Consider the following 20,036-nt stretch of genomic DNA (forward strand, 5'->3'; position numbering starts at 1 on the left):
CCAACCTACGAACCTCCAAAAGCACTATTGTCAGCCAAGCACTTAAATTACACCCTGCATTGAGAGAAAACACATCAGGTTATACAAATTCTTAAATCAGTAAGGCTGTTGTCCAAAGCGACTGACACCTGGAACATATACTGTATAACTTGACGCTGAAGCTCTATGCAACTTAAATTCAGCATTTTCAAACAGCTTCCTGCAGTATCCAACGGGTAGCAGACCATACTGTGAGCTTATGTATATTCTATACTATACTGCCTCACGGGGACACATATGCAGTTATATGGAATAAAAATGTCTGTTTTGAATATGCATTTCTGCATATTCTTCATGCTGACATTTGGCCACATTTCTTCATGGGTTTCTTGTTTGTCGAGTGAGTATCTAAAAATATAACAAGCCACAGTTCAGTGCTTCTCTCACCTCTTTGGTGTGCGAGGTGATGAAACATGCAATCTCCGGGTGTGAAAAACTAACCCCCACCGCCCAGTCAACCCAGCCCAGTTAAAAGGCCAATTATAAGCTGCTTGAATGTTTGTCGTGTCGAATGACTGTATTTCACTGAAACACACACATCTCGGATACCTGATCTGCAATATAGTGTAGTTTATTCATTCGAGTAGATGTGTCATATTAAATATTAAAAACATCAAGTAAAAAGGCTCACATATGTACACAGCAGCAGAAGAGCGAGGTTGGGCTGAACTAAGCAGGGACTCGGTTGTGCTTTAATTTTTACTCGGCGGGGAGTGGGTGGGTGGGGGGGTCCATACTCCTTGTGCTACACACGTATGTTGGAAAAAAGTGACGGGAATACTTTGGAAGGTAAACTTGGCTCTACGTTAAAGGTTTTGGATTGTATCCTAGTCAGTGTAAAGAACGTCAGCAAATCCACATTAGTGTTGAGAACATTGACGGAACATAATACTCGAGTGTCTCCTGCATAATAACTCAAATGTTTTACACCCATTTTCTCTGTCCATCTGGCCCGGCCCCCCAAAAAAATGTACTTTCCACCCAGATTCTTCCAACACTTGTTTCTCCATCAGATGATGGCGTTGTTTACATAAGTGTCTGGTAGAGCAGAGATGTTTACCAGCCACAGGGCAAGCTTTACCTGTAATTTAGCCGGAGTTAATGTCCAATTCTTTATACACCCGCTTGATGGACAGCAAATCTTAAAACAATCGTGACGTCTGAAGATATTTGAAGATACAAGTTCCCTCAATTCCTCACAAGCAGCTAGTGATAATCATGCATGTGTGAGAACAAAGCATCTATGCGCTGTGCCTATCTAAACATAAAAAGATCCATACACTTGACTCTATACATACAATTACCCTCTGTCCCGCAACATGTGCATCTATTACTTCTTCATCACTCCACAGACAAATGACCTTTTCCTGCTTCAGGTAATATTGGTCCACATGTTATTCTGTCTTTCCCACTCAGAGCATAGTATTGTCATTTCAATGTAGTAGATATAGGCAAAGGTGATTGGAGATAGTTTGATAAAAAGAGAAAAGATGGTGCGTGCACGCGCACACACATACACACACCCATGACAAAGATCAACAGAGAAATAAAAGACAAAATATCAAGAAATCAATTTCCCATATGTTAACGTTCGGTGTGACAGACCACTAAGCCTAATCGAACCACTCGAATCCCTCCAAAGAAAACTCTTCCAGACACGCTAACTATCACGTAGTGGTGATATGCTGCAGATTTTGCTCCCTTTGTAAACACTCTGTGATTTAGGCCTCCGATTCAGACTGGTCAGTGGTGACACTGCCGTTCAACTCCCCAAGTCCTGACTGCTCCTGGATTACCCCGTCAATCAAGGTCAGCCCCACCCTTCCTTTGCCATTGACCGAGCCAGGCTTTGCTGCCTGGTTTGCTATGTTGGGTTCTTCGTCCAGTCGGCTGGAAATGGACCAATACATGTGAGCCTCATGTCTGGCTGTAGCCAATGACAGCTCTCGTGCTGAGCAGGAGGGCGTGTCCACCTGGGTAGGAGAGAAAAGAAAGCAGTCTAAGTCATGGCCCCGGACTCAATTAGGCAAAGACTTACTTGATAAATTTGATACCGTTACTGCAGGGAGCGTGGCGTTTTGTCTCTAGGGTGTCCAGGCACCCTGCTTTAAGTTGTACTGCACAGTATTTTGACCTTTTGTCCGGCGTCCCACATACTCAGATGACGTCCTACATTTTCAAGCAAAATAAAAGTCCACGTTTCTCCATTTAAACATTAAACAAAAAAAATTTGATTACTTTCCAGTAAAAAAAAAAAATCTGCTAAGACCGACCTCTCAGAACACCGAGTTTGTTGTAAATTAATGAGCTCTTCAGTCAAAAAACACCAAGAACACACAGTGGAGGACCGCTCTTATTATCTATTTACCATTGGTCATGCCATAGGGATTTATTCTATGTTATTCAAAACATACATATTTTTGTGCACCAACTAGTGTGTGAGTGTAGCAGTAGGCAGAATATATATGTCTAATTTAGCCCAATATGCATTATCTCAATTTGATCTTTTAGTGCTGGTTACCTATTGGTCACCCTCTTTGTCTCTGAAGGAGGGAGGGTACAAGCTGATTGGATGAGTGAGGTTAACACTCATAGTGATAGTCATGCTGCATAGTTTAAGATGGTGCCATGGATGGCTGCCAGTGTGTGTTGCTCTTCAGTATTTACTGGATTTCCCCTCTGTCACACACAAACACAAAACCAAAACCATCTACTTCAAACCAATGTTCCCCAGATCTGTATACATCTCAATAAATATACTGTATATAGCAGAGATAGATCTATGTATGTTCTGTTTTTACCAAAAAAAACATTTTTTGTTGGCTTTTTTCCCCCTTTTTCTCCCCAATTATATCTGGCCAATTATTCCTTATTCCACTATTCTGAGCTATCCCGGTCGCTGCTCAACCCGACCAGAGGAGGCGCTAGTGCAGTGACCAGAACGCATACCCACATCCAGCTTCACACCCACAGACACAGCCAATTGTGTCTGTAGGGATGCCCAACCAAACTGGAGGTAACACTAGGATTCAAACTGGTGATCTCCGTGTTGGTAGGCAATGGAATAGACCACTACACTACCCGGACACCCCTGCTTTTACCAATTTTTTCAATGTTTTGTTTTGCTTCTGAACTCTGTTTAAAAGAGGTTTTACATCCTTGCCTACCAAAGTGGTTATTCTACTTTGTAATGTTGTGCTATGTCCTATGTATTTGTGAGCATCCAAACAATTAGAAATTCCTTATGTGCACAAAATTACTTGGCTGCTAAAACAGTTTCTGTATCAAAACTGATCTAAGCAGCAAGGTCTTGACCTCCAAACATGGGTCACAAGTGAGTCTGAAATGGCCTCAAATGAGAAAAATCTCCAATGCATACTTCTACGATGACAAAGGTCACCCCAAAGCAGTTTTCCCCAAGGGTTTCTTTGGTTAAGCTCTAGTTTTTAATCAAAAGACCCAATGAGGCCAATGAATCAAAGTGAGCCTTTGGGTCATCCTATGTTCTAACTATTGTAGAAAGTCTTTACCTCGAAGGTGTGATGGAAGGTGCTGTAGTCCACGTCAAAGAAGCCTTCAGCTAGGGACATCATAGGGCTGAACCTGTGACCCCACAACACCTCCTCCGCTAGGTAGGAGCTCCTCGCCTGGCATGTCATACCTTTATGCATGCACACAGACACACACAAACTGATGAATAGATAAATGCACATGCAACTAAATGCGCATTCCTATAACACTGCTGGGTGCCAGAGGCGAAACTACCATATATGCAGGTAATGCAGCTGCATTGGGGCCCGCAACAGTTTGGGGCCTGCACACACGGACCTCTCTTTATCTTGCCACTATCATATCAAAAAACCTCGAGCACTGAGTCTACAGTGTACGATATGTTCAAAAATGTGCAAAGTGTGTCCATGTGTAATTATGGACATGCACACTGCTGCGTAGCAAAATCCACATGGGAGAGTTAGCTAGCTGGCCATGTTTCAAGACTTCACACAGTGAAAAGCCTGGCGAGTGCATCTATGATATAAGTGGAACTTATTTATTATTTATTTGACTAATAATCAACCTACACATTTGTGTCGTGTTTTTATCAGGTCTATGTGCAGACATGACTAACATAGTCAATGTGTGGGTGTGTTGTCACTGATTATTTTTTCATCTGTGTCAAGGTCCGTTGTCACCGATTATGTTTTCATCTGTTATAGTGCTCCGACACCAGGTTTTGTTAAGTGGACTAGTCTATTACTATCTTGGCCTTGCTATTATGACTCCTCTTCTATAGCACAACAGTATCCCAGTAATATTTTCATTCAAGCATCAATTGTGCAGTGCATTTCGCTGTAACTGGTCGTTTTAAAGCTGTGTGCTTTCACTTCTTTCACTCGCTACTGACATAACGTTAAGTCTGATTGTGATGGGCAGGCCACGGCCCACTTTGACCATCTTACATTGGGGCCAAGCACTGACTTATTACACATGTGCTGGGGGCTTCTCCCTTATGATATTATCTACATATATATCTCTCCTAGATAGATAGATAGACAGATAGTCAGCTGGAAGAAAAGTTTTACTTAGCCATAACCCTGCCCTGTAACCAGAGTAAGACCGGGGTCTCAAGATGGCGGATTTCAACCATCAGCCCTGTCCGCTCACCAGTGGCCTCTACCATGCCTTCCAGGATGACCACGATCTCAAAGTCCTCCTTCTCCAGCTGGGCCTGAGACATGTCCCAGAAAGCAGAGCGGGCGTCAATCTCGTGGGAGATGACCAGTGGCGAGACCAGGAAGAGGCGGTCGTCACCCGTCTCAAAGCCCACACTAATGTCCGTCTGATCCAGAGGTATGAACTCTCCTAGGGAGGGGAGGGGGAGGAGAGGAGAGGACAATGGAGGAGAGATTGGGGCAGGGATTGGTGGAGGAGAGGAGGTAGAGGCAGGTGGGGGTGGAAAAGAGTCAGAACAGAGGTGACCAAAAGAGAGATGAGGACATTGGAGGTGAGGAGAGGAAGATTTTTATAGGGAGTTGATGGGGAATAGGAGGAGGAGGAGTGGGAGGGGGAGCCAATATAGAATAGGAGATAAATGTGTCATTATTAACCGTAAAAGTTGTTAAATGGAGAAGAGATGTGAAAATACTTTATCACACTTTCTAGGTTGATTCTTGGCTGAGGTTACTGCCAGTGTTGGTGCGGTAACTATACACTCACTGGCCACTTTATTAGGTACACCTTGCTAGTACCGGGTTGGACCCCCTTTTGCCTTCAGAACTGCCTTAATCATTCGTGGCATAGATTCAACAAGGTACTGGAAACATTCCTCAGAGAGTTTGGTCCATATTGACATGATAGCATCACGCAGTTGCTGCAGATTTGTCGGCTGCACATCCATGATGCGAATCTCCCGGTCCACCACATCCCAAAGGTGCTCTATTGGATTGAGATCCGGTGACTGTGGAGGCCATTTGAGTACAGTGAACTCATTGTCATGTTCAAGAAACCAGTCTGAGATGATTCGAGCTTTATAACATGGCGCGTTATCCTGCTGGAAGTAGCCATCAGAAGATGGGATCACTGTGGTCATAAAGGGATGGACATGGTCAGTAACAATACTCAGGTAGGCTGTGGCGTTGACACGATGCTCAATTGGTACTAAGGGGCCCAAAGTGTGCCAAGAAAATATCCCCCACACCATTACACCACCACCACCAGCCTGAACCGTTGATACAAGGCAGGATGGATCCATGCTTTCATGTTGTTGACGCCAAATTCTGACCCTACCATCCGAATGTCGCAGCAGAAATCGAGACTCATCAGACCAGGCAACGTTTTTCCAATCTTCTATTATCCAATTTTGGTGAGCCTGTGCGAATTGTAGCCTCAGTTTCCTGTTCTTAGCTGACAGGAGTGGCACCCGGTGTGGTCTTCTGCTGCTGTAGCCTATCTGCCTCAAGGTTCGACGTGTTGTGCATTCAGAGAGGCTCTTCTGCATACCTCGGTTGTAATGAGTGGTTATTTGAGTTACTGTTGCCTTTCTATCAGCTCGAACCAGTCTGGCCATTCTCCTCTGACCTCTGGCATCAACAAGGCATTTTCGCCCACAGAACTGCCGCTCACTGGATATTTTCTCTTTTTCAGACCATTCTCTGTAAACCCTAGAGATGGTTGTGCGTGAAAATCCCAGTAGATCAGCAGTTTCTGAAATACTCAGACCAGCCCGTCTGGCACCAACAACCACGCCACGTTCAAAGTCACTTAAATCACCTTTCTTCCGCATTCTGATGCTCGGTTTGAACTGCAGCAGATCGTCTTGACCATGTCTACATGCCTAAATGCATTGAGTTGCTGCCATGTGATTGGCTGATTAGAAATTTGCGTTAACAAGCAGTTGGACAGGTGTGCCTAATAAAGTGGCCGGTGAGTGTATGTTTGACATCTGCCCCTAAGGCTTTGTGAAACTATATAATTATTGAATTACTAAATTTTAATGAAACATCTTACTTATAGGTAGACTTCAATGTTGTGGCTACAGATAATTTGATGTTTTTAGAAAATCAGTTTTGAGTACATTTATTAAAACACACAACAGGGGATAATGTTATATAGGTGATATTATAAAGAAATTATTCCTTCTTGATACAAGTGACACATTGGTTAGCTAAATTAGGGGCATATGATGTTATAAAGAACAGCTACAAGGCAGAACAGTATATTTCACAGACCCCATCTAGAGCCAAAGATCTGTGTAGCTACAGTTGAGATGAGGTATATTACCTTCATTGGCAAAGGAAAACAGGATGGTTCGGTTGTTAGCCAGAGGTCGAAATAATCTGTTAGATAATTTGCAATAAATTAAATGAAATTCATTTTGTGCTCCATTAATGGGGGAGGAACAGTTGGCTGAGCTGCCAGCGCTGTTAACTCATAAGAATCTTGCATGGGTTTCCTTCCGCGGTGCAAAAGCTGTAGTGGGAAACTTCAGGATAAACTGGACAACTATATTAGCCAATAGTTGACTAACAGATTATTTGTACTGCAATTAACTGGTGAGATTTCCAGTTTCCATCCCTCCCTTGCACTCTATGGCTGCTAAGACAGGCCTCAGGCCCTCACAACCCTGAACTGTATTAAGTATGTATATAAGAGAGAGAATGAATGACTTGTAGAATGAGCTGGGCAATAAGGTTTATAAGTAAATGATTTGAATTGATACTTATTTTAGTTTGACCTTCATCATAAATGACTAATGATGAGCTTCACAAAAGGTGAATACTATAATACATACTGTCCTTAAAGCCAAGGCAGAACTGCCCTAAATTCTATTTGTGAGGTACTTTTAAAGGAATATGATGCACTCACATCATGCAACAAATTTTTTTTTTGAGTTTCCCCCCTTTTTCTCCCCAATTGTACCCATCCAATTACCCCCCTCTTCCGAGCTGTCCTGGTTGCTGCTCCACCCGCTCTGCCAATCTAGGGAGAGCTGCAGACTACCACATGCCTCCTCCGGTACATGTGGAGTCGCCAGTCGCTTCTTTTCACCCGACAGTGAGGAGTTTCACCAGGGGGATGTAGCACGTGGAAGGCTCACGCTATTCCCCCCAGTTCCCCCTCCCCCCTGAACAGGCGCCCCGACCAACCAGAGGAGGTGCTATTGCAGTGACCAGGACACACACCCACATCCGGCTTCCCAACCACAGACATGGCCAATTGTGTCTGTAGGGACGCCTGACCAAGCCGGAGGTAACACGGAGATTCGAACTGGCGATCTCCATGTAGGTAGGCAATGGATTAGACCGCTGCAATACCCGCACGCCAGTGCAACATAATTTATAGATACATCTTGTAAGCATGTGTGTGTTAGCCACCAAGAATATAAGACTGGATGGATAGGGTTTGTGATGTGGCTGTTGTTTTGGAGGTAAAGAGAATCAAGAATAATTCATCTGGGTAACCAGGACCAAATGCATGTGAAAAACAACTCTGCATGTAAAAGTGAACTTGAATTGATCTTATGAATGTTGGTGATAATAAAAGTTCACAAAGCTAACTTTGCATCTCTCGAGTGTGAACTTCCCCCTGGTATGCTCAAGGCCTATCACAGTGTGATACGTGAACTTGTTAAGAAATATGTTATACACGCTCTGCAGCCCGATGTCTAGAGATATCTGGTAAGCATGTGTGGCCTGGCCACCTGGAGAGCATGACTGACATCCATAATGAGATCCATCAATCAATCGCTATCAGTACTAGTGGTAGCAGCAGCACAGCCTCACCCTCCTGGGTCTGCTTGGATTTGATGAGCTTGGCCCTCATATTGGCCCCTACAATGTGAGAGCTGCGCAGGTCGCCCACCCGGAACATCAGGCATAGTTTGTCGTCTCTCAGAGAAATGACTGCGTGTTTGGAGAATACCAGCGTCTCTGCTCGCTTGTTGGGCTGAGAGATCTTCACAAACATACAGCCCACCTAGAGAGAGAAGAGGATGGAGGAAGAGTGAGAGATAGGTTAACAGATTTACCGTGGACATATACCTCTAACAAGGCATTTTGATGGCCACATTTGTGATTCTGAATCCATCATTATGTCAGCTCTAGGGAAGAAGGCATGGTGATGTAGAAAGATTGGATCTGACGTCATCCAAGGCTTTTGACTACCCTGCCTTTGATTATGCCATAATTATCAATTTCGTAATATGCTGAGATGGATTGTGGCAGGCTTGATTGGAAATAGCAATTAAAAAAAGAGAAAAACTGGTAGTGTCACCTAGCTTAGCATGATTTGATGTCAGCGTTTCTGCTAGTGAACCTCCAGGCTCCTCCCTTCATCGCTGTCCTAAATTGTGTGAAATCATGGCAGTATTTATTGCTGACATTACACCCCCCCCTTTCTTTCTCCCCAATTGTATCCGGCCAATTACCCCACTCTTTGGAGCCATCCCAGTTGCTGTTCCACCCCCTCTGCCGATCCAGGGAGGGCTGCAGACTAACTCCTCCAACACACGAGGAGTCGCCAGCCGCTTCTTTTCAACTGACAGTGAGGAGTTTCGCCGGGGGGATGTAGCGTGTGGGAGGATCACGCTATTACCCCCAGTTCTCCCTCCCCCGACTGACCAGAAGAGGCGCTAGTGCAGCGACCAGGACACATACCCACATCCGGCTTCCACCCGCAGACACGGCAAATTATGTCTATAGGGACGCCTGACCAAGCCAGAGGTAGCACCGTTGGTAGACAACGGAATAGACCACTATGCTACCCGGACACCCCATTACATCTTTTTTAAAGATGAAAACGGATTCATTAAGATGGGATGAAAACCATTATGCATTTGTGCCCATATAAAAATGTGACTTGTTTTAACGTGACATTTTTGCTGGGCAGTTTATCGGCTTGGTCAGGCTTGGCTGTGAGAGAAAAGACAACTTCTGCACCAAAGCTGTAGCACAACTATTTAAAATATATATCAAGTCATTTAAACATTTAACCACTGCACTACGCATCTTTTGTAATAAAACCATTCGACAAACAGTGCTTTAACAGAGTGCTGAGCAAATGGGATTCAAAAGTCCCATTTATTTTGCTATAGAGAAAACATCATATGGATTGTAATGTAGTCTGAATGACTCCAGCTGTCCTCATTACTTCAGAGGTCTATGTCCAGAGACCAATAGTGCTGTACTCAAAAATGAAAACAATAGACTGGTGGCAAAGTTTCCAAAGCTTGCCTAAGCTGAAATAAGCAGCCACTCCTTCTGAAAGGTGTACAAAGCAGTTACAATGAACATGTTTCAGCTATACAGATGGCTACGTAAGTGAAATGTTTATTGCGACTGCTAAATGAAGACAATTTATTTCTCCAATTGCAATGTCTATTATCCCAGTTGTTACTATCACCATCTTAAAATACAGTAGTTAGATTACAAAAAAACTCTGAGTCAGTTATTATTTAATATTCGGCAGCATGGTGGCCAAGTGGTTAGCGCTGTCGCCTCACAGCAAGAAGGTCCTGGGTTTGAACCCTGGGGTTGTCCAACCTTGGGGGGTCATCTGGGTACTCCAGTTTCCCCAACCATCAAAAAGACAGGAATGTTAGGGTTAATACTCTTGTCTGTGCCCCTGACCAAGGCATGGCAAGACGAGACGAGCTGGAGTTGGTCCCCGGACGTTGCATGGCAGCTGTCCACTGCTTCTGGCTACACAGCTAGGATGGGTTAAATGCAGAGGAAGAATTGCCCCACAGGGATTAATAAAAGTAGTGAAAAAAAATTTTTTTTCTTTTCCCCACAGTGGCAGACACCACACATTTCCATCGGTTGAAAAATGAGGTGCATTTCCAGGTCAGGAAAATGCATATACATGATGCTGCATGGACAGATGAGGCTGGATTCATTCACACTCTCATCAAAACGGTGCTTACTTGCTGTGAGAAAAGAAGCCCCGTCAGCACTTTCAAAGTGAATATTCTCTTGTGCAGGAAGCACACCATCTGTGCTGAATTAGTACCATTCCTCAGATGCAATTTTTGAACATTTGCTCTTCTCCCAAAGCTTGGATAAATCAATTTGCTTAACTACAACAGGTCTATGTCTCTACATCAGATCCAGGTTAAATAGTAGTTGAAAGTACTTGTGCTTTGTTTTGTTTTCACCTACAGAGGTGGCAGGTGTGTGTGTGTGTGTGGGGGGGGGGTGCTCCACATGGGACTGTGACATGAATGCATGCCAGAATGTGACATTTTGAAATGTTTTTTATCTAAACGCTTGACTCTCTGACCTCAGCCATGTGCTGATATCATATGCCCCACCCAACAGATACTTCAGTTCATCAGTTTTCAACTTCAGTTACTCAATTTATTCAGCTTATAATATGATTAGCATCATCACAATTTTTCATTTTTTCTATATTGAGAATTGACAGTTTAACTGGTGCACCATACTCACCATGAAGGCGTTGACCATGGACCCCAGTATGGCCTGCAGCAGGAGCAGCATGGTGCCCACGGGACACTGGTCTGTGATGACCCGGTGACCGTAGCCAATGGTGGTTTCCGTCTCGATGGAGAAGAGGAAGGCAGAGATGAAGCCATTGACATTGTTGACGCATGGCGTCCATGTCTCATCATCCAGATGGTCCAGATCACCCCTTAGAAGGGGAGCGGGTGAGAGTGGGGGAAACGTGTGAGAGAGTGAGAAAATGTGTGTGAGAGAGCCAGAGAGAGAGGCAGACAGAAGAGGGGGAGAGTGCAAGTGGGTGTCAAGAGTGAAAAATAGAAAGGAGGCGGGAGGATGTAAATTTTTAGAATAAAGGTGAAGAATTACTCAGTACAGCGATTCATCTTTCCTTGAATTGTCTGTTTCTCTTCATTAAGTAAATGAATGAAATTATACTAACCCAGCTCCAACAGTAAATAAATTAGCAGCTCTACCTAGTTAATCCCAATTCCTCCTGATAACTAACACCCAGATCTTGTACTGTATTCTACCCATCCACACTTTCTCCCCTTCTTGACCTGGCCTGACAAAAAGCCATTTACCTTCAAGCAAACAACAGCATACAGCTTCACAGTGTCCCCCCCCCCCCCCCAACCCCTCACCTGCAGTAAGCAATGAGGTACCAGATGGCGCCAAAGAACAGCCAAGTGATGGCGTAGGCCATGACAAAGACGAAGAGCGAGCAGCGCCAGTTGAGGTCCACCAGCGTGGTGAAGATGTCCGTCAGGTAGCGGTACGTCTCCCGCATGTTGCCGTGCTGCACGTTGCATCGGCCATTCTTCTCTACGTAGCGCTGCCGCTTACGCCGACTTCGGGCTGGTAGAGGAGGTGAGGGATGGGGAGGTGGGCGCACGTTGCAGGGCAACAAAGGAAAGCGGGTTTTGTGGTCAGTTGTTAGGGTTTAGAAGGGTTTGTACTGAGGTATGAAAGGAGGGGAAAATTGAAAAAACGTTGTGTCTCTTATGTTGGTGTCTTTTTTCCTTATGTTTCTTTGGTTCTTTATAGGTATAAACAAGCTTCAAAAGCCTAAGGCCCAAGAAACACATTCAAATCCTTTTACATAATTTCAAAACACACAAGGCTGTCAGTTTGAATATGATATCGTTTTTCAGAACTTCTGGAAAGAGTTTTTTTTTTTGTGAAGACACAATGCTTTGCCCCAACGGGATAAGAAAAGGATGTCAACATGAAGAGAGATTGGAATAATGAATGGAGGAAGGCATGAGGTTACTCAGATAGAGAGTTACACTCAGGAGAAAGTGAGAGCGGTGATAGCAGGCCAAGAGAGATAAAAACAAACAGACGTTTGAGGGAAATTGAGAGGGAGGTTCTAGGATGAAGAAGAATGAGGAAACAAATATCATCAAGCATCCTTTGGAAGAAACGTTGCAACACTACAACTTCAATAACCACATGGCCTCGGTGAGGGGAGATACAACAGTGATTTCACAAGGACAACCAGTTAGAATGGAAAATTCACTCCACAGAAGCAACGTGTGCTTTCATCATTTCATCCGTTTGAAAACCCGTGTGTTGTGGTTTGCACTGCAGATCATCTTATGTCCCTTACGGTGGGCCTGACTGACCACTAAAATATCTATATACATATGACGTCTTGTCCACTCTTGGTCCTCCAAGGACACCATGGGCAGAACATCTGAAGGCCAAGTACAATGCCAAAACAGTCACACCAACAAGAGAAGAAAAAAGTTCTCAGTTGTTCTATCAACTACAAATATCAAGGACAGATTCTTATCATTGAAAAAACCACTAACGTTCCCTCCTTGCCCTTCCTGTGACCTGGAACGTGACTACAAGATGAAAAGGTCTGTTCTCTGCCCTGGTTCTGGTTTATAACAGAGAGAACAGGGAGAGCGTGTGAACACGGATGAGTGGAAGGAAAGGAAAAAAAGCAAAAGGACGTGAGCGAGATCAGAGAAAATATAGAACGAAGGAGCAGAAATCGAGAGCAAAATGAAGGGCAATGTGAAGGAGATGAAGATGAGTAATGAAAGTAGCTGTGCAAGGCTGTCTGAAGCACTGAGGGGTGAAGCACTGCAGCACTCCACATTAGTCAGAGAGGATTCACAACTATCGTGGGGGGAGTTACACACGTTTAGTCAATACACACTGTGCGAGAGAGTCGCAGAGAGGGGAGATATAGACCGACGGTCAGTCAACAGCCCCCTATCTCTAGGGAAAGTAGACTAGATTTTGCAGGAGTCAATTGCAACCTTCATTCAACTTTCGTCACAGTTCAGATCTAAGCTAATCCACAGCACACAAATCAAAAGATCAGTCACATTTCATCAGCAAATACACCCAGTATCTCTGTTCCCAAAATAAGTCCCCAATTCAAAAGTAGGGCTATCATGTTCATAGTCATATTTAGCATAACTCACCCCAGCCAAATCGGCCTCTCTCCTTTTCTGCCCCCTGGGTCTTCTTCCTACGCTGATTGACGTTGGCCTCCCGCTCAGCCAACTTGGATTGGAACGACCTGTTGACCTTGGCCGCTGGAGGGGTCGGGCCCGTCTCTGTGGTAACAACATGACCCAGTTCATCCGATAGGTTGAAGACTCCTATGGAAGTGGTGGCCTCGGCAGCCACCTCCACTTGCTCCCCTTCCCCTTTCTCCTCCACAGGGAGTGAGAGAGACTCTGGGCGGGGACTGAAGAACGAGTTCTCCGTAGCCATGACGTGTGTGTGTGTGTGTGTGTGTGTGTGTGTGTGTGTGTGTGTGTGTGTGTGTGTGTGTGTGTGTGTGTAGCGTATTAGTGTGTTATTGCTATCTTCCCTATGGCAGACTGTTCAGTGGCTATTGATTGTACCATTTGTTTCCTTGGCTGAGAGCCTGGAATTAAAAACAGAAAAACACAATGGTCACATGACATTATGGAATTGATCGTCTTCTCTGTCGCATCCTTTTGTCGGACCTGTAATCAATTATTGAAGAAGATTGCATAGGGAGGTCTTCTGTAGCGCAGTCCCTTTAATTTACATTAAATTACATAAAATGCCATAGTCAGAACATTGGTTAACATTTGTCTTGTTGAATAAGTAAAAAGCCTGTTGAGTCCTGTATTTTGCTCTTCTAACCTTCTACATCTAACCGTCATGTCCCATTCATTTCAAGCAATGTATGAAAACATGAAATCCGCCGTTATAGAAGTTGCAACGTCAATTTCCTTTTTCTTTAGGGTAAAACGAGGGCAAGGGACAAAAGATTTGAACTAATTTTCTTTGAAAGCCAATCCTGGTGCGCAGTGTGGCATATACACATTAGAGCCTCTTTCGGCCCTTTAGCCTATACATGTTTCATAGACACACTTTACCTCAGGGTAAAGTGTGTGTGTGTGTGTGTGTGTGTGTGTGTGTGTGTGTGTGTGTGTGTGTGTGTGTGTGTGTGTGTGTGTGTGTGTGTTTATGAGAGTTTGTGTGTGCGCACGCACTTTGTCTTGTTAAATTTGGTCGGTTTATGTCACAGGCCTACTGAGACCAGGCTGCTCTTACGTAAATCCAACAGCCTACTATAACTGTCTCAGAAACTGTTTAGGTGTGTATTCGAGTAATCAGCCACGGTGATACCCGCCAAGATTTACATAGTAAAATGGAGTCTCATAGCCTTCGATTCTGATACGAGTCCACTTCGATAAGACAGTCGATGGACGGAGGGGGATACTCATGGTGACAATCACGATGACGCATTACGCATGATGGATGGATCCGAATTAGCCTGTAGAGTACGCGTTGTCAGCCAGCCAATTGGTTCCCAATACAATACCCTAAGCGTATGGTTTATTGTCTCATGCAAATAAACAAAATGTCTTACCTGTCAAGTGTGGCACCTTTTAAATATAAATATTATATTTGATAGAAGTTTTTATCTTAAAAAATCCCGAAGTATAATCCAAGAATGAAGCCGGATTGCCACCTTTGGTTTGATGACATCCATTTCTTGTGTTTACCAGCGCTCTGATCGGGTGGGCGAGCGACGCAGCATCAGTCCACTCTTGCTAGCTTATCCAGGAAACAAAGACAACCCCCGATTCGACCGGCCAGCTTTTAAACGTCAGAAAATCGCTCTACACACAATGAACAAAAGGCATAAACGCTTTTCAAAAATTCGGACGATATACGACTGGCGCTGAACAAGTGAAATGGTGGCAACCCAGTAGCCGACATCGCATCGCGGAGAACAGCCTCGACTGTGCGTCTGATGGAGTCAATCACCGGCAGCTGCGCAGGTGTTGGAGCCACCGACCGACAGTGGCCAAGAGGATGCTGTCATCAACCCAGCCCCATCACTGTTTTTAATTTCCACAACGGCGGGAATTTAATCTCCATCTAATTCAAGAGATGTTAAAATAGGCCCGTAGAAAGCCAAATAACTATAAAGGCTATTGTTTTCTTGTAAAAAAAAAAATAGTGAAATTACGTCATAAATAAAAAATTTATGAATTACTAATCAAGAATGCCTGAGAGTGTGAGGTATGCAACCAAACAGATGACGAAACTCTGGGAACGAATACGTTTACTTTTATGAAAATTCGTTTTTGCTACATGAAAATCCGTTTTGTTTTGCTTTCGCAACAGATGTTGGTAGCCTTTTCTAAGAGTCCACGGCGTTGACCTGACAAATGTCACTAGACTAGTGAAACATGTTTCGATGGTACATGAGGAGGCCCAATCAGCGCTCATCATTATTAGAATCATTAACTTTTAACACATCACTGCTTTTACTATCCGTCGTTCGCACGCCGACCTCTAGATGGCGTCATATCCGCTCTGCCTAGTTTCACTCGCCAATGAGAATACTAAACGGAAAGTCTTCCTTTTCAACATGTCGGTGTACGGGCCAGTGGTGAAAATTCACCCGGTGGTTCTCGCCTCCATCGGCGACTCTTATGAGCGGAGAAATGAAGGGGCAAGTCGTGTGATTGGAACCTTGTTAGGTAAAAGAAAAAAATTTCCCTTAAATTTGTCGTCTGCTGAACGGGACCGCCTGCTGTCAAGTAAACCGCTAGTTAGCCGACGGACCTTAGCTTGCCTACCCAGGCATGTTGTCTGTTCCATTGTAATGAATGTGGCTGGCAAATCAAGCTAGCGCTAGCAAATAGCTAGCCAACATAGTTAGCCAGCAGGAACAACCATAACATCTGGGCCGCTGTTTATTAAGACAAGTCAATGTATTGGCTAACTGTTAAGTACCTGTATGTGTTTCTCATCCGACGCTACCTTATTTTGTGGAAATGCTGATTATGTAATGTTTTCAAGGTTAGCTGTGTGGATGTACACGGAATTTACCAAAGCTAGTTTATACTGTTCGTCATCCTGTTACCAAGTAATTGCCCTTGGTAGCCACCTAGTCTGTCAGATTAAACGACAAGCTGTTCTATTATTATTATTAGCATGGTGATCTAATAACAGAAGAAAACATTTTCCACAGGTACTATTGACAAGCACTCTGTTGAGGTAACCAACTGCTTCTCTGTCCCCCACAATGAGTCTGAAGACGAGGTGCGTTGGTAAACCCATCTATGTATTGCAGAGGGTTTATGAAATTTGTCTGCTAGATGAATTGCAGCTGTTGAAACGTTAAATGATTTGATAGTTATAGAAATTAGTTAAATATAATAATTAAGAGTAAGTAAGTTTATAAATGTGGGCTTTTTGTTTTCTATATTTGCCTGAATTTTGAAAAGGATTCAATAAAACGTAAAAGAAACCCATGGGGGAAATTTTGAAGAGCACTGTTTGGATTTCGTCACTGTTTGGATTTAGTCCAAATCCAAACAGTGGATTTGGACTAAATCTAATAAATCTTTAGAAGGCTCCTTTATATTCCTTAATACAATAAGAAACTTGTTTCCAAATTAATTGGGCATATGAACCACCTGTCGTTCATAACAGGTTGCTGTGGACATGGAGTTTGCTAAGAACATGTATGAGCTCCATAAAAGGGTGTCACCCAGTGAGGTCATCATTGGATGGTGAGAAGATATGTCAGTACCTGCACTGCTGTTCTGTGTTTGAGTGACTCAAAAACAGGTGAAAAATGTCATTTGTAATTAATTTTACACCATATCCAATTAGGTACGCTACAGGCTTTGACATCACAGAACACTCTGTGCTGATTCATGAGTATTACAGCCGTGAGGCCACCAACCCCATTCACCTCACTGTGGACACGGCCCTGCAGAGTGGAAAAATGAACATTCGTGCCTATGTCAGGTTGGCTGATTTACCTGTTAAACCCTTATTTTCTTATATTTGACCAATTAAATGGTGTCTGGAGGGTTTTGTGTATCCTTCACTTGCAGTGCTCAATTGGGTGTGCCTGGAAAGACAGTTGGAGTGATGTTCACCCCCCTGAGTGTCAAATATATCTATTATGACACAGAGCGGATAGGCGGTAAGAACCAAAATGATCAATTACACCAAAGGTTCCTTACCAACCATCTATGATGGCCCAGCTTTTCCAAAACAATTTGCAGAATTAAGAAAGAACAATCAGAAAATCTTCTGATTGTTTTCAAATTGTAAAACTTGGAATACAGCTTTTCTAACCAATAATAAAATGGTGTCAAATGTCAGTGTCATTAGAAACCCTTGTTATTGGCTGTAACTACTTTGGCAAGCACCCTGAAACAGGCCAGCGCTAGTCATTGTCGGTCTTATCATTAACTGTCAGTTCTCTGTCATATTTCTTCACTGTAACACCCAGTCTGTGTGTTTCAGTGGACCTTCTCCAGAGGACACGTTTAGCTCCCAATCGCGCCAAAGGCCTGACCTCTGACCTGTCACAGGTGGCCAGCTCTGCATCCAGGGTACAGGACATGCTGGCAACAGTGCTTTCATACATTGAGGATGTGCTAGTAAGTGCTTTAGAGAATAAGAGTGACAACATGACTCATGAATGAAAATCAATTTAGATTACAGCTCTTGAGCTTGGAAGACTTGATAAATTTGTTTTTTGTATACCTTGTCACGTCTCTAAAGACTACTGTAAATTCTTTTTATGCTTTGGATTTGATTTCCTCTGTGCTGTTCTGTTTAACACTGCTTGAAGTTGATAATGAGTTTTATCTGTTTGTTTCATTGTTTTTCTGTTTCAGTCTGGCAAGGTAACGGCAGACAACAGTGTGGGCCGCTTCCTGATGGACCTGGTTAACAAGGTGCCCACCATCTCAGCTGAGGACTTTGAAACCATGCTCAATTCTAACATCAATGTAAGTATCACTTACTAGCTAGAAAACTAGATGTTTCCAATTCTTACAATTGATAATAATTTATCAATTTCTTTACGCTTTATCAATGGTCTACTACATACATGCTGGTATTTCAGACATACTCTCTCTTATCAAAGGACACTAATCTTTCACAGTCGTCCTAGCTTAATTGTACTTTATTTCTAGGCACTATGGTTCTGACCTATTCTCTTTAGCATTGCAATGATAGGAGCACCAGCTACAAATATTAATTACATGTGATATGTAATTGCTTTCTGTTTGTTGTTGCAGGACTTGTTGATGGTGACCTATTTGTCCAATCTCACCCAAGCTCAGATTGCCCTGAATGAGAAGCTAGTGCTGCTCTGAGAGCTTGGGTTTTCTTTGGCGTGATTATTTAATTTTTGTATTTTTTTTTTTTGACTGAGAAGAATAAAGATGCCATACAGTCACTAATTAATTTGTCATTTTAGGTTCAATCAATGATTATTTCTCAAGCATCCCATGACCCCGATTGGGATAAGCAGCTTGGATAATGGATGGATGGAATAGTTATTTGTAAATGGAAATAGTTTGCCTTCTCCATAAAGATGATTTACATCACAGAAATTTGTTCAGGGGGTCATAAAAGGTTAATGTAATCTGTTTTAATGACTTCATGATGACATTGATGCACTGGGTATCTTATATTGTGTCATTGTCCTTATGCTACAGTAACTAAATTTGCTATAATGGGTAGCTGTGACATCTGATTTAGGAGGAAGACAATGCTAAGTAATAGTATGGTTTGCATAGGTTACTGTTCACATGATTATGACCTTTTGTGACAATTATGACTCAAAACAGTAAGGCAGAAAATGTCAAGTTGTCTAAAATTATACTTTAATATTTAAGGTGACTTTAACATGAGTCTCTTGATAAATACACATTAAATCAGGATAAAGGTTTAAAAGCTTTGTGACAGGCTATGCCTTGCCTGGGAGAACTAAAATTAGTGCAAAACTGGGCATGACAAAAGTCATGTACATTAGAGCCTGTCAATGACTTGGAGTACAATCAGCAATTATGAATCTGCGTTGACAATGAAGGCAGCTTGTATTGCTGAGTGAACTGAATATATCCCCACACTGATCAGGGTTTATCATCGCCAGCAGTACTCTTCTTTGGTTTGTTTGCGGGACTCAGCATCTCGTCGACTCTAACGTAGCCCTTCAATGCCCATTCATAAACGGAGTCTCCCGCTGACTTGGCAATCGCCACTGCCCTCTCAGGGTAGTACAGGGAGGCGCCGACGGCCATAAGGGCAGCGGGGTAGACGACCCTTTTCATTCTGGAGCTTCTTCCGAGGAACAGTCCCAACACACCGGCGAAACCGATAATCCCGGCCCGTGGATAGAAGTTCGCCGGCGGATTTTGAAGATATAAGTAGGTGTCGTTTCCAAACTGAGTGACCCTCTGAACTTCGGGTTGGATTCTTCCATAAGCGCCCTGAATCCAAGCGGAGTAGGGCTCTACCATTTTCCTGAGGGTGGCGGCACCGTGTTCCAGCTGACCTGCCTCCGGCTCCACATACCGAAACTCCTGCTGAGGGGTCGTGTAGAGGGAAAGTTCCTCTCGGTCTAAGACGACGTTTGTGTCGTCCTCAGACGTAGCGTACACAGTCGTCCACATCAGGCTTACAGCTGGCGGCATACCCCCTGTACCTGACCTGTCACCTTGAACATACTCAGCGGTCCATGTGTTGAACTACGGTGTTCGAAAAGGGACATTT

General features: G+C 43.6%; 3 protein-coding genes across 4 annotated transcripts; 1 reads left to right on the forward strand and 2 right to left on the reverse strand.

Annotated features, from left to right (window-relative positions):
• Positions 1-1,760: 1,760 nt before the first annotated feature.
• kcnj9 (potassium inwardly rectifying channel subfamily J member 9) lies at positions 1,761-13,730 on the reverse strand. Of its 2 annotated transcripts, none has more exons than XM_056293442.1 (7): positions 13,436-13,730; positions 11,636-11,849; positions 10,983-11,184; positions 8,319-8,511; positions 4,702-4,899; positions 3,570-3,700; positions 1,761-2,012 (listed from the first exon to the last, which is right to left on the reverse strand). In XM_056293442.1, the coding sequence occupies exons 1-7, from the start codon at positions 13,728-13,730 to the stop codon at positions 1,761-1,763; spliced, it is 1,485 nt and encodes a 494-aa protein (XP_056149417.1). The 2 variants fall into 2 exon arrangements, with proteins under 2 accessions (XP_056149417.1, XP_056149418.1); XM_056293443.1 differs by having other exon boundaries at positions 11,636-11,842; positions 13,432-13,730.
• A 2,132-nt stretch (positions 13,731-15,862) lies between these two features.
• Positions 15,863-19,404, forward strand: eif3f (eukaryotic translation initiation factor 3, subunit F). The gene is made up of 8 exons (XM_056293445.1): positions 15,863-15,988; positions 16,483-16,553; positions 16,947-17,026; positions 17,130-17,267; positions 17,357-17,448; positions 17,775-17,911; positions 18,152-18,265; positions 18,557-19,404. The coding sequence occupies exons 1-8, from the start codon at positions 15,877-15,879 to the stop codon at positions 18,632-18,634; spliced, it is 822 nt and encodes a 273-aa protein (XP_056149420.1). The 5' UTR covers positions 15,863-15,876; the 3' UTR covers positions 18,635-19,404.
• Positions 19,391-20,011, reverse strand: LOC130124062 (MICOS complex subunit MIC26-like). Its single transcript, XM_056293446.1, has one exon. It carries the CDS (start codon positions 19,955-19,957, stop codon positions 19,397-19,399), a length of 561 nt encoding a protein of 186 aa, XP_056149421.1. The 5' UTR covers positions 19,958-20,011; the 3' UTR covers positions 19,391-19,396.
• Between the last annotated feature and the right edge of the window lie 25 nt (positions 20,012-20,036).

This window comes from Lampris incognitus, chromosome 14 (genome assembly GCF_029633865.1).
Source record: "Lampris incognitus isolate fLamInc1 chromosome 14, fLamInc1.hap2, whole genome shotgun sequence".
NCBI classification, from domain to species: domain Eukaryota; kingdom Metazoa; phylum Chordata; class Actinopteri; order Lampriformes; family Lampridae; genus Lampris; species Lampris incognitus.

Excerpts from the sequence above, each read along its gene's own strand:
- eif3f (XM_056293445.1), top strand. The coding sequence starts at position 15,877 with ATGTCGGTGTACGGGCCAGTGGTGAAAATTCACCCGGTGGTTCTCGCC. Across the intron at positions 17,268-17,356 it reads AACATTCGTGCCTATGTCAG|TGCTCAATTGGGTGTGCCTG; the intron begins GTTGGCTGATTT and ends CTTCACTTGCAG. Across the intron at positions 18,266-18,556 it reads TGCTCAATTCTAACATCAAT|GACTTGTTGATGGTGACCTA; the intron begins GTAAGTATCACT and ends TTGTTGTTGCAG.
- kcnj9 (XM_056293442.1), bottom strand. The coding sequence starts at position 13,730 with ATGGCTACGGAGAACTCGTTCTTCAGTCCCCGCCCAGAGTCTCTCTCA. Across the intron at positions 11,185-11,635 it reads TACCTCATTGCTTACTGCAG|GGGTGATCTGGACCATCTGG; the intron begins GTGAGGGGTTGG and ends TCCCCTTCTAAG. Across the intron at positions 2,013-3,569 it reads CCTTCCATCACACCTTCGAG|GTGGACACGCCCTCCTGCTC; the intron begins GTAAAGACTTTC and ends TCTCCTACCCAG.
- LOC130124062 (XM_056293446.1), bottom strand. The coding sequence starts at position 19,957 with ATGCCGCCAGCTGTAAGCCTGATGTGGACGACTGTGTACGCTACGTCT.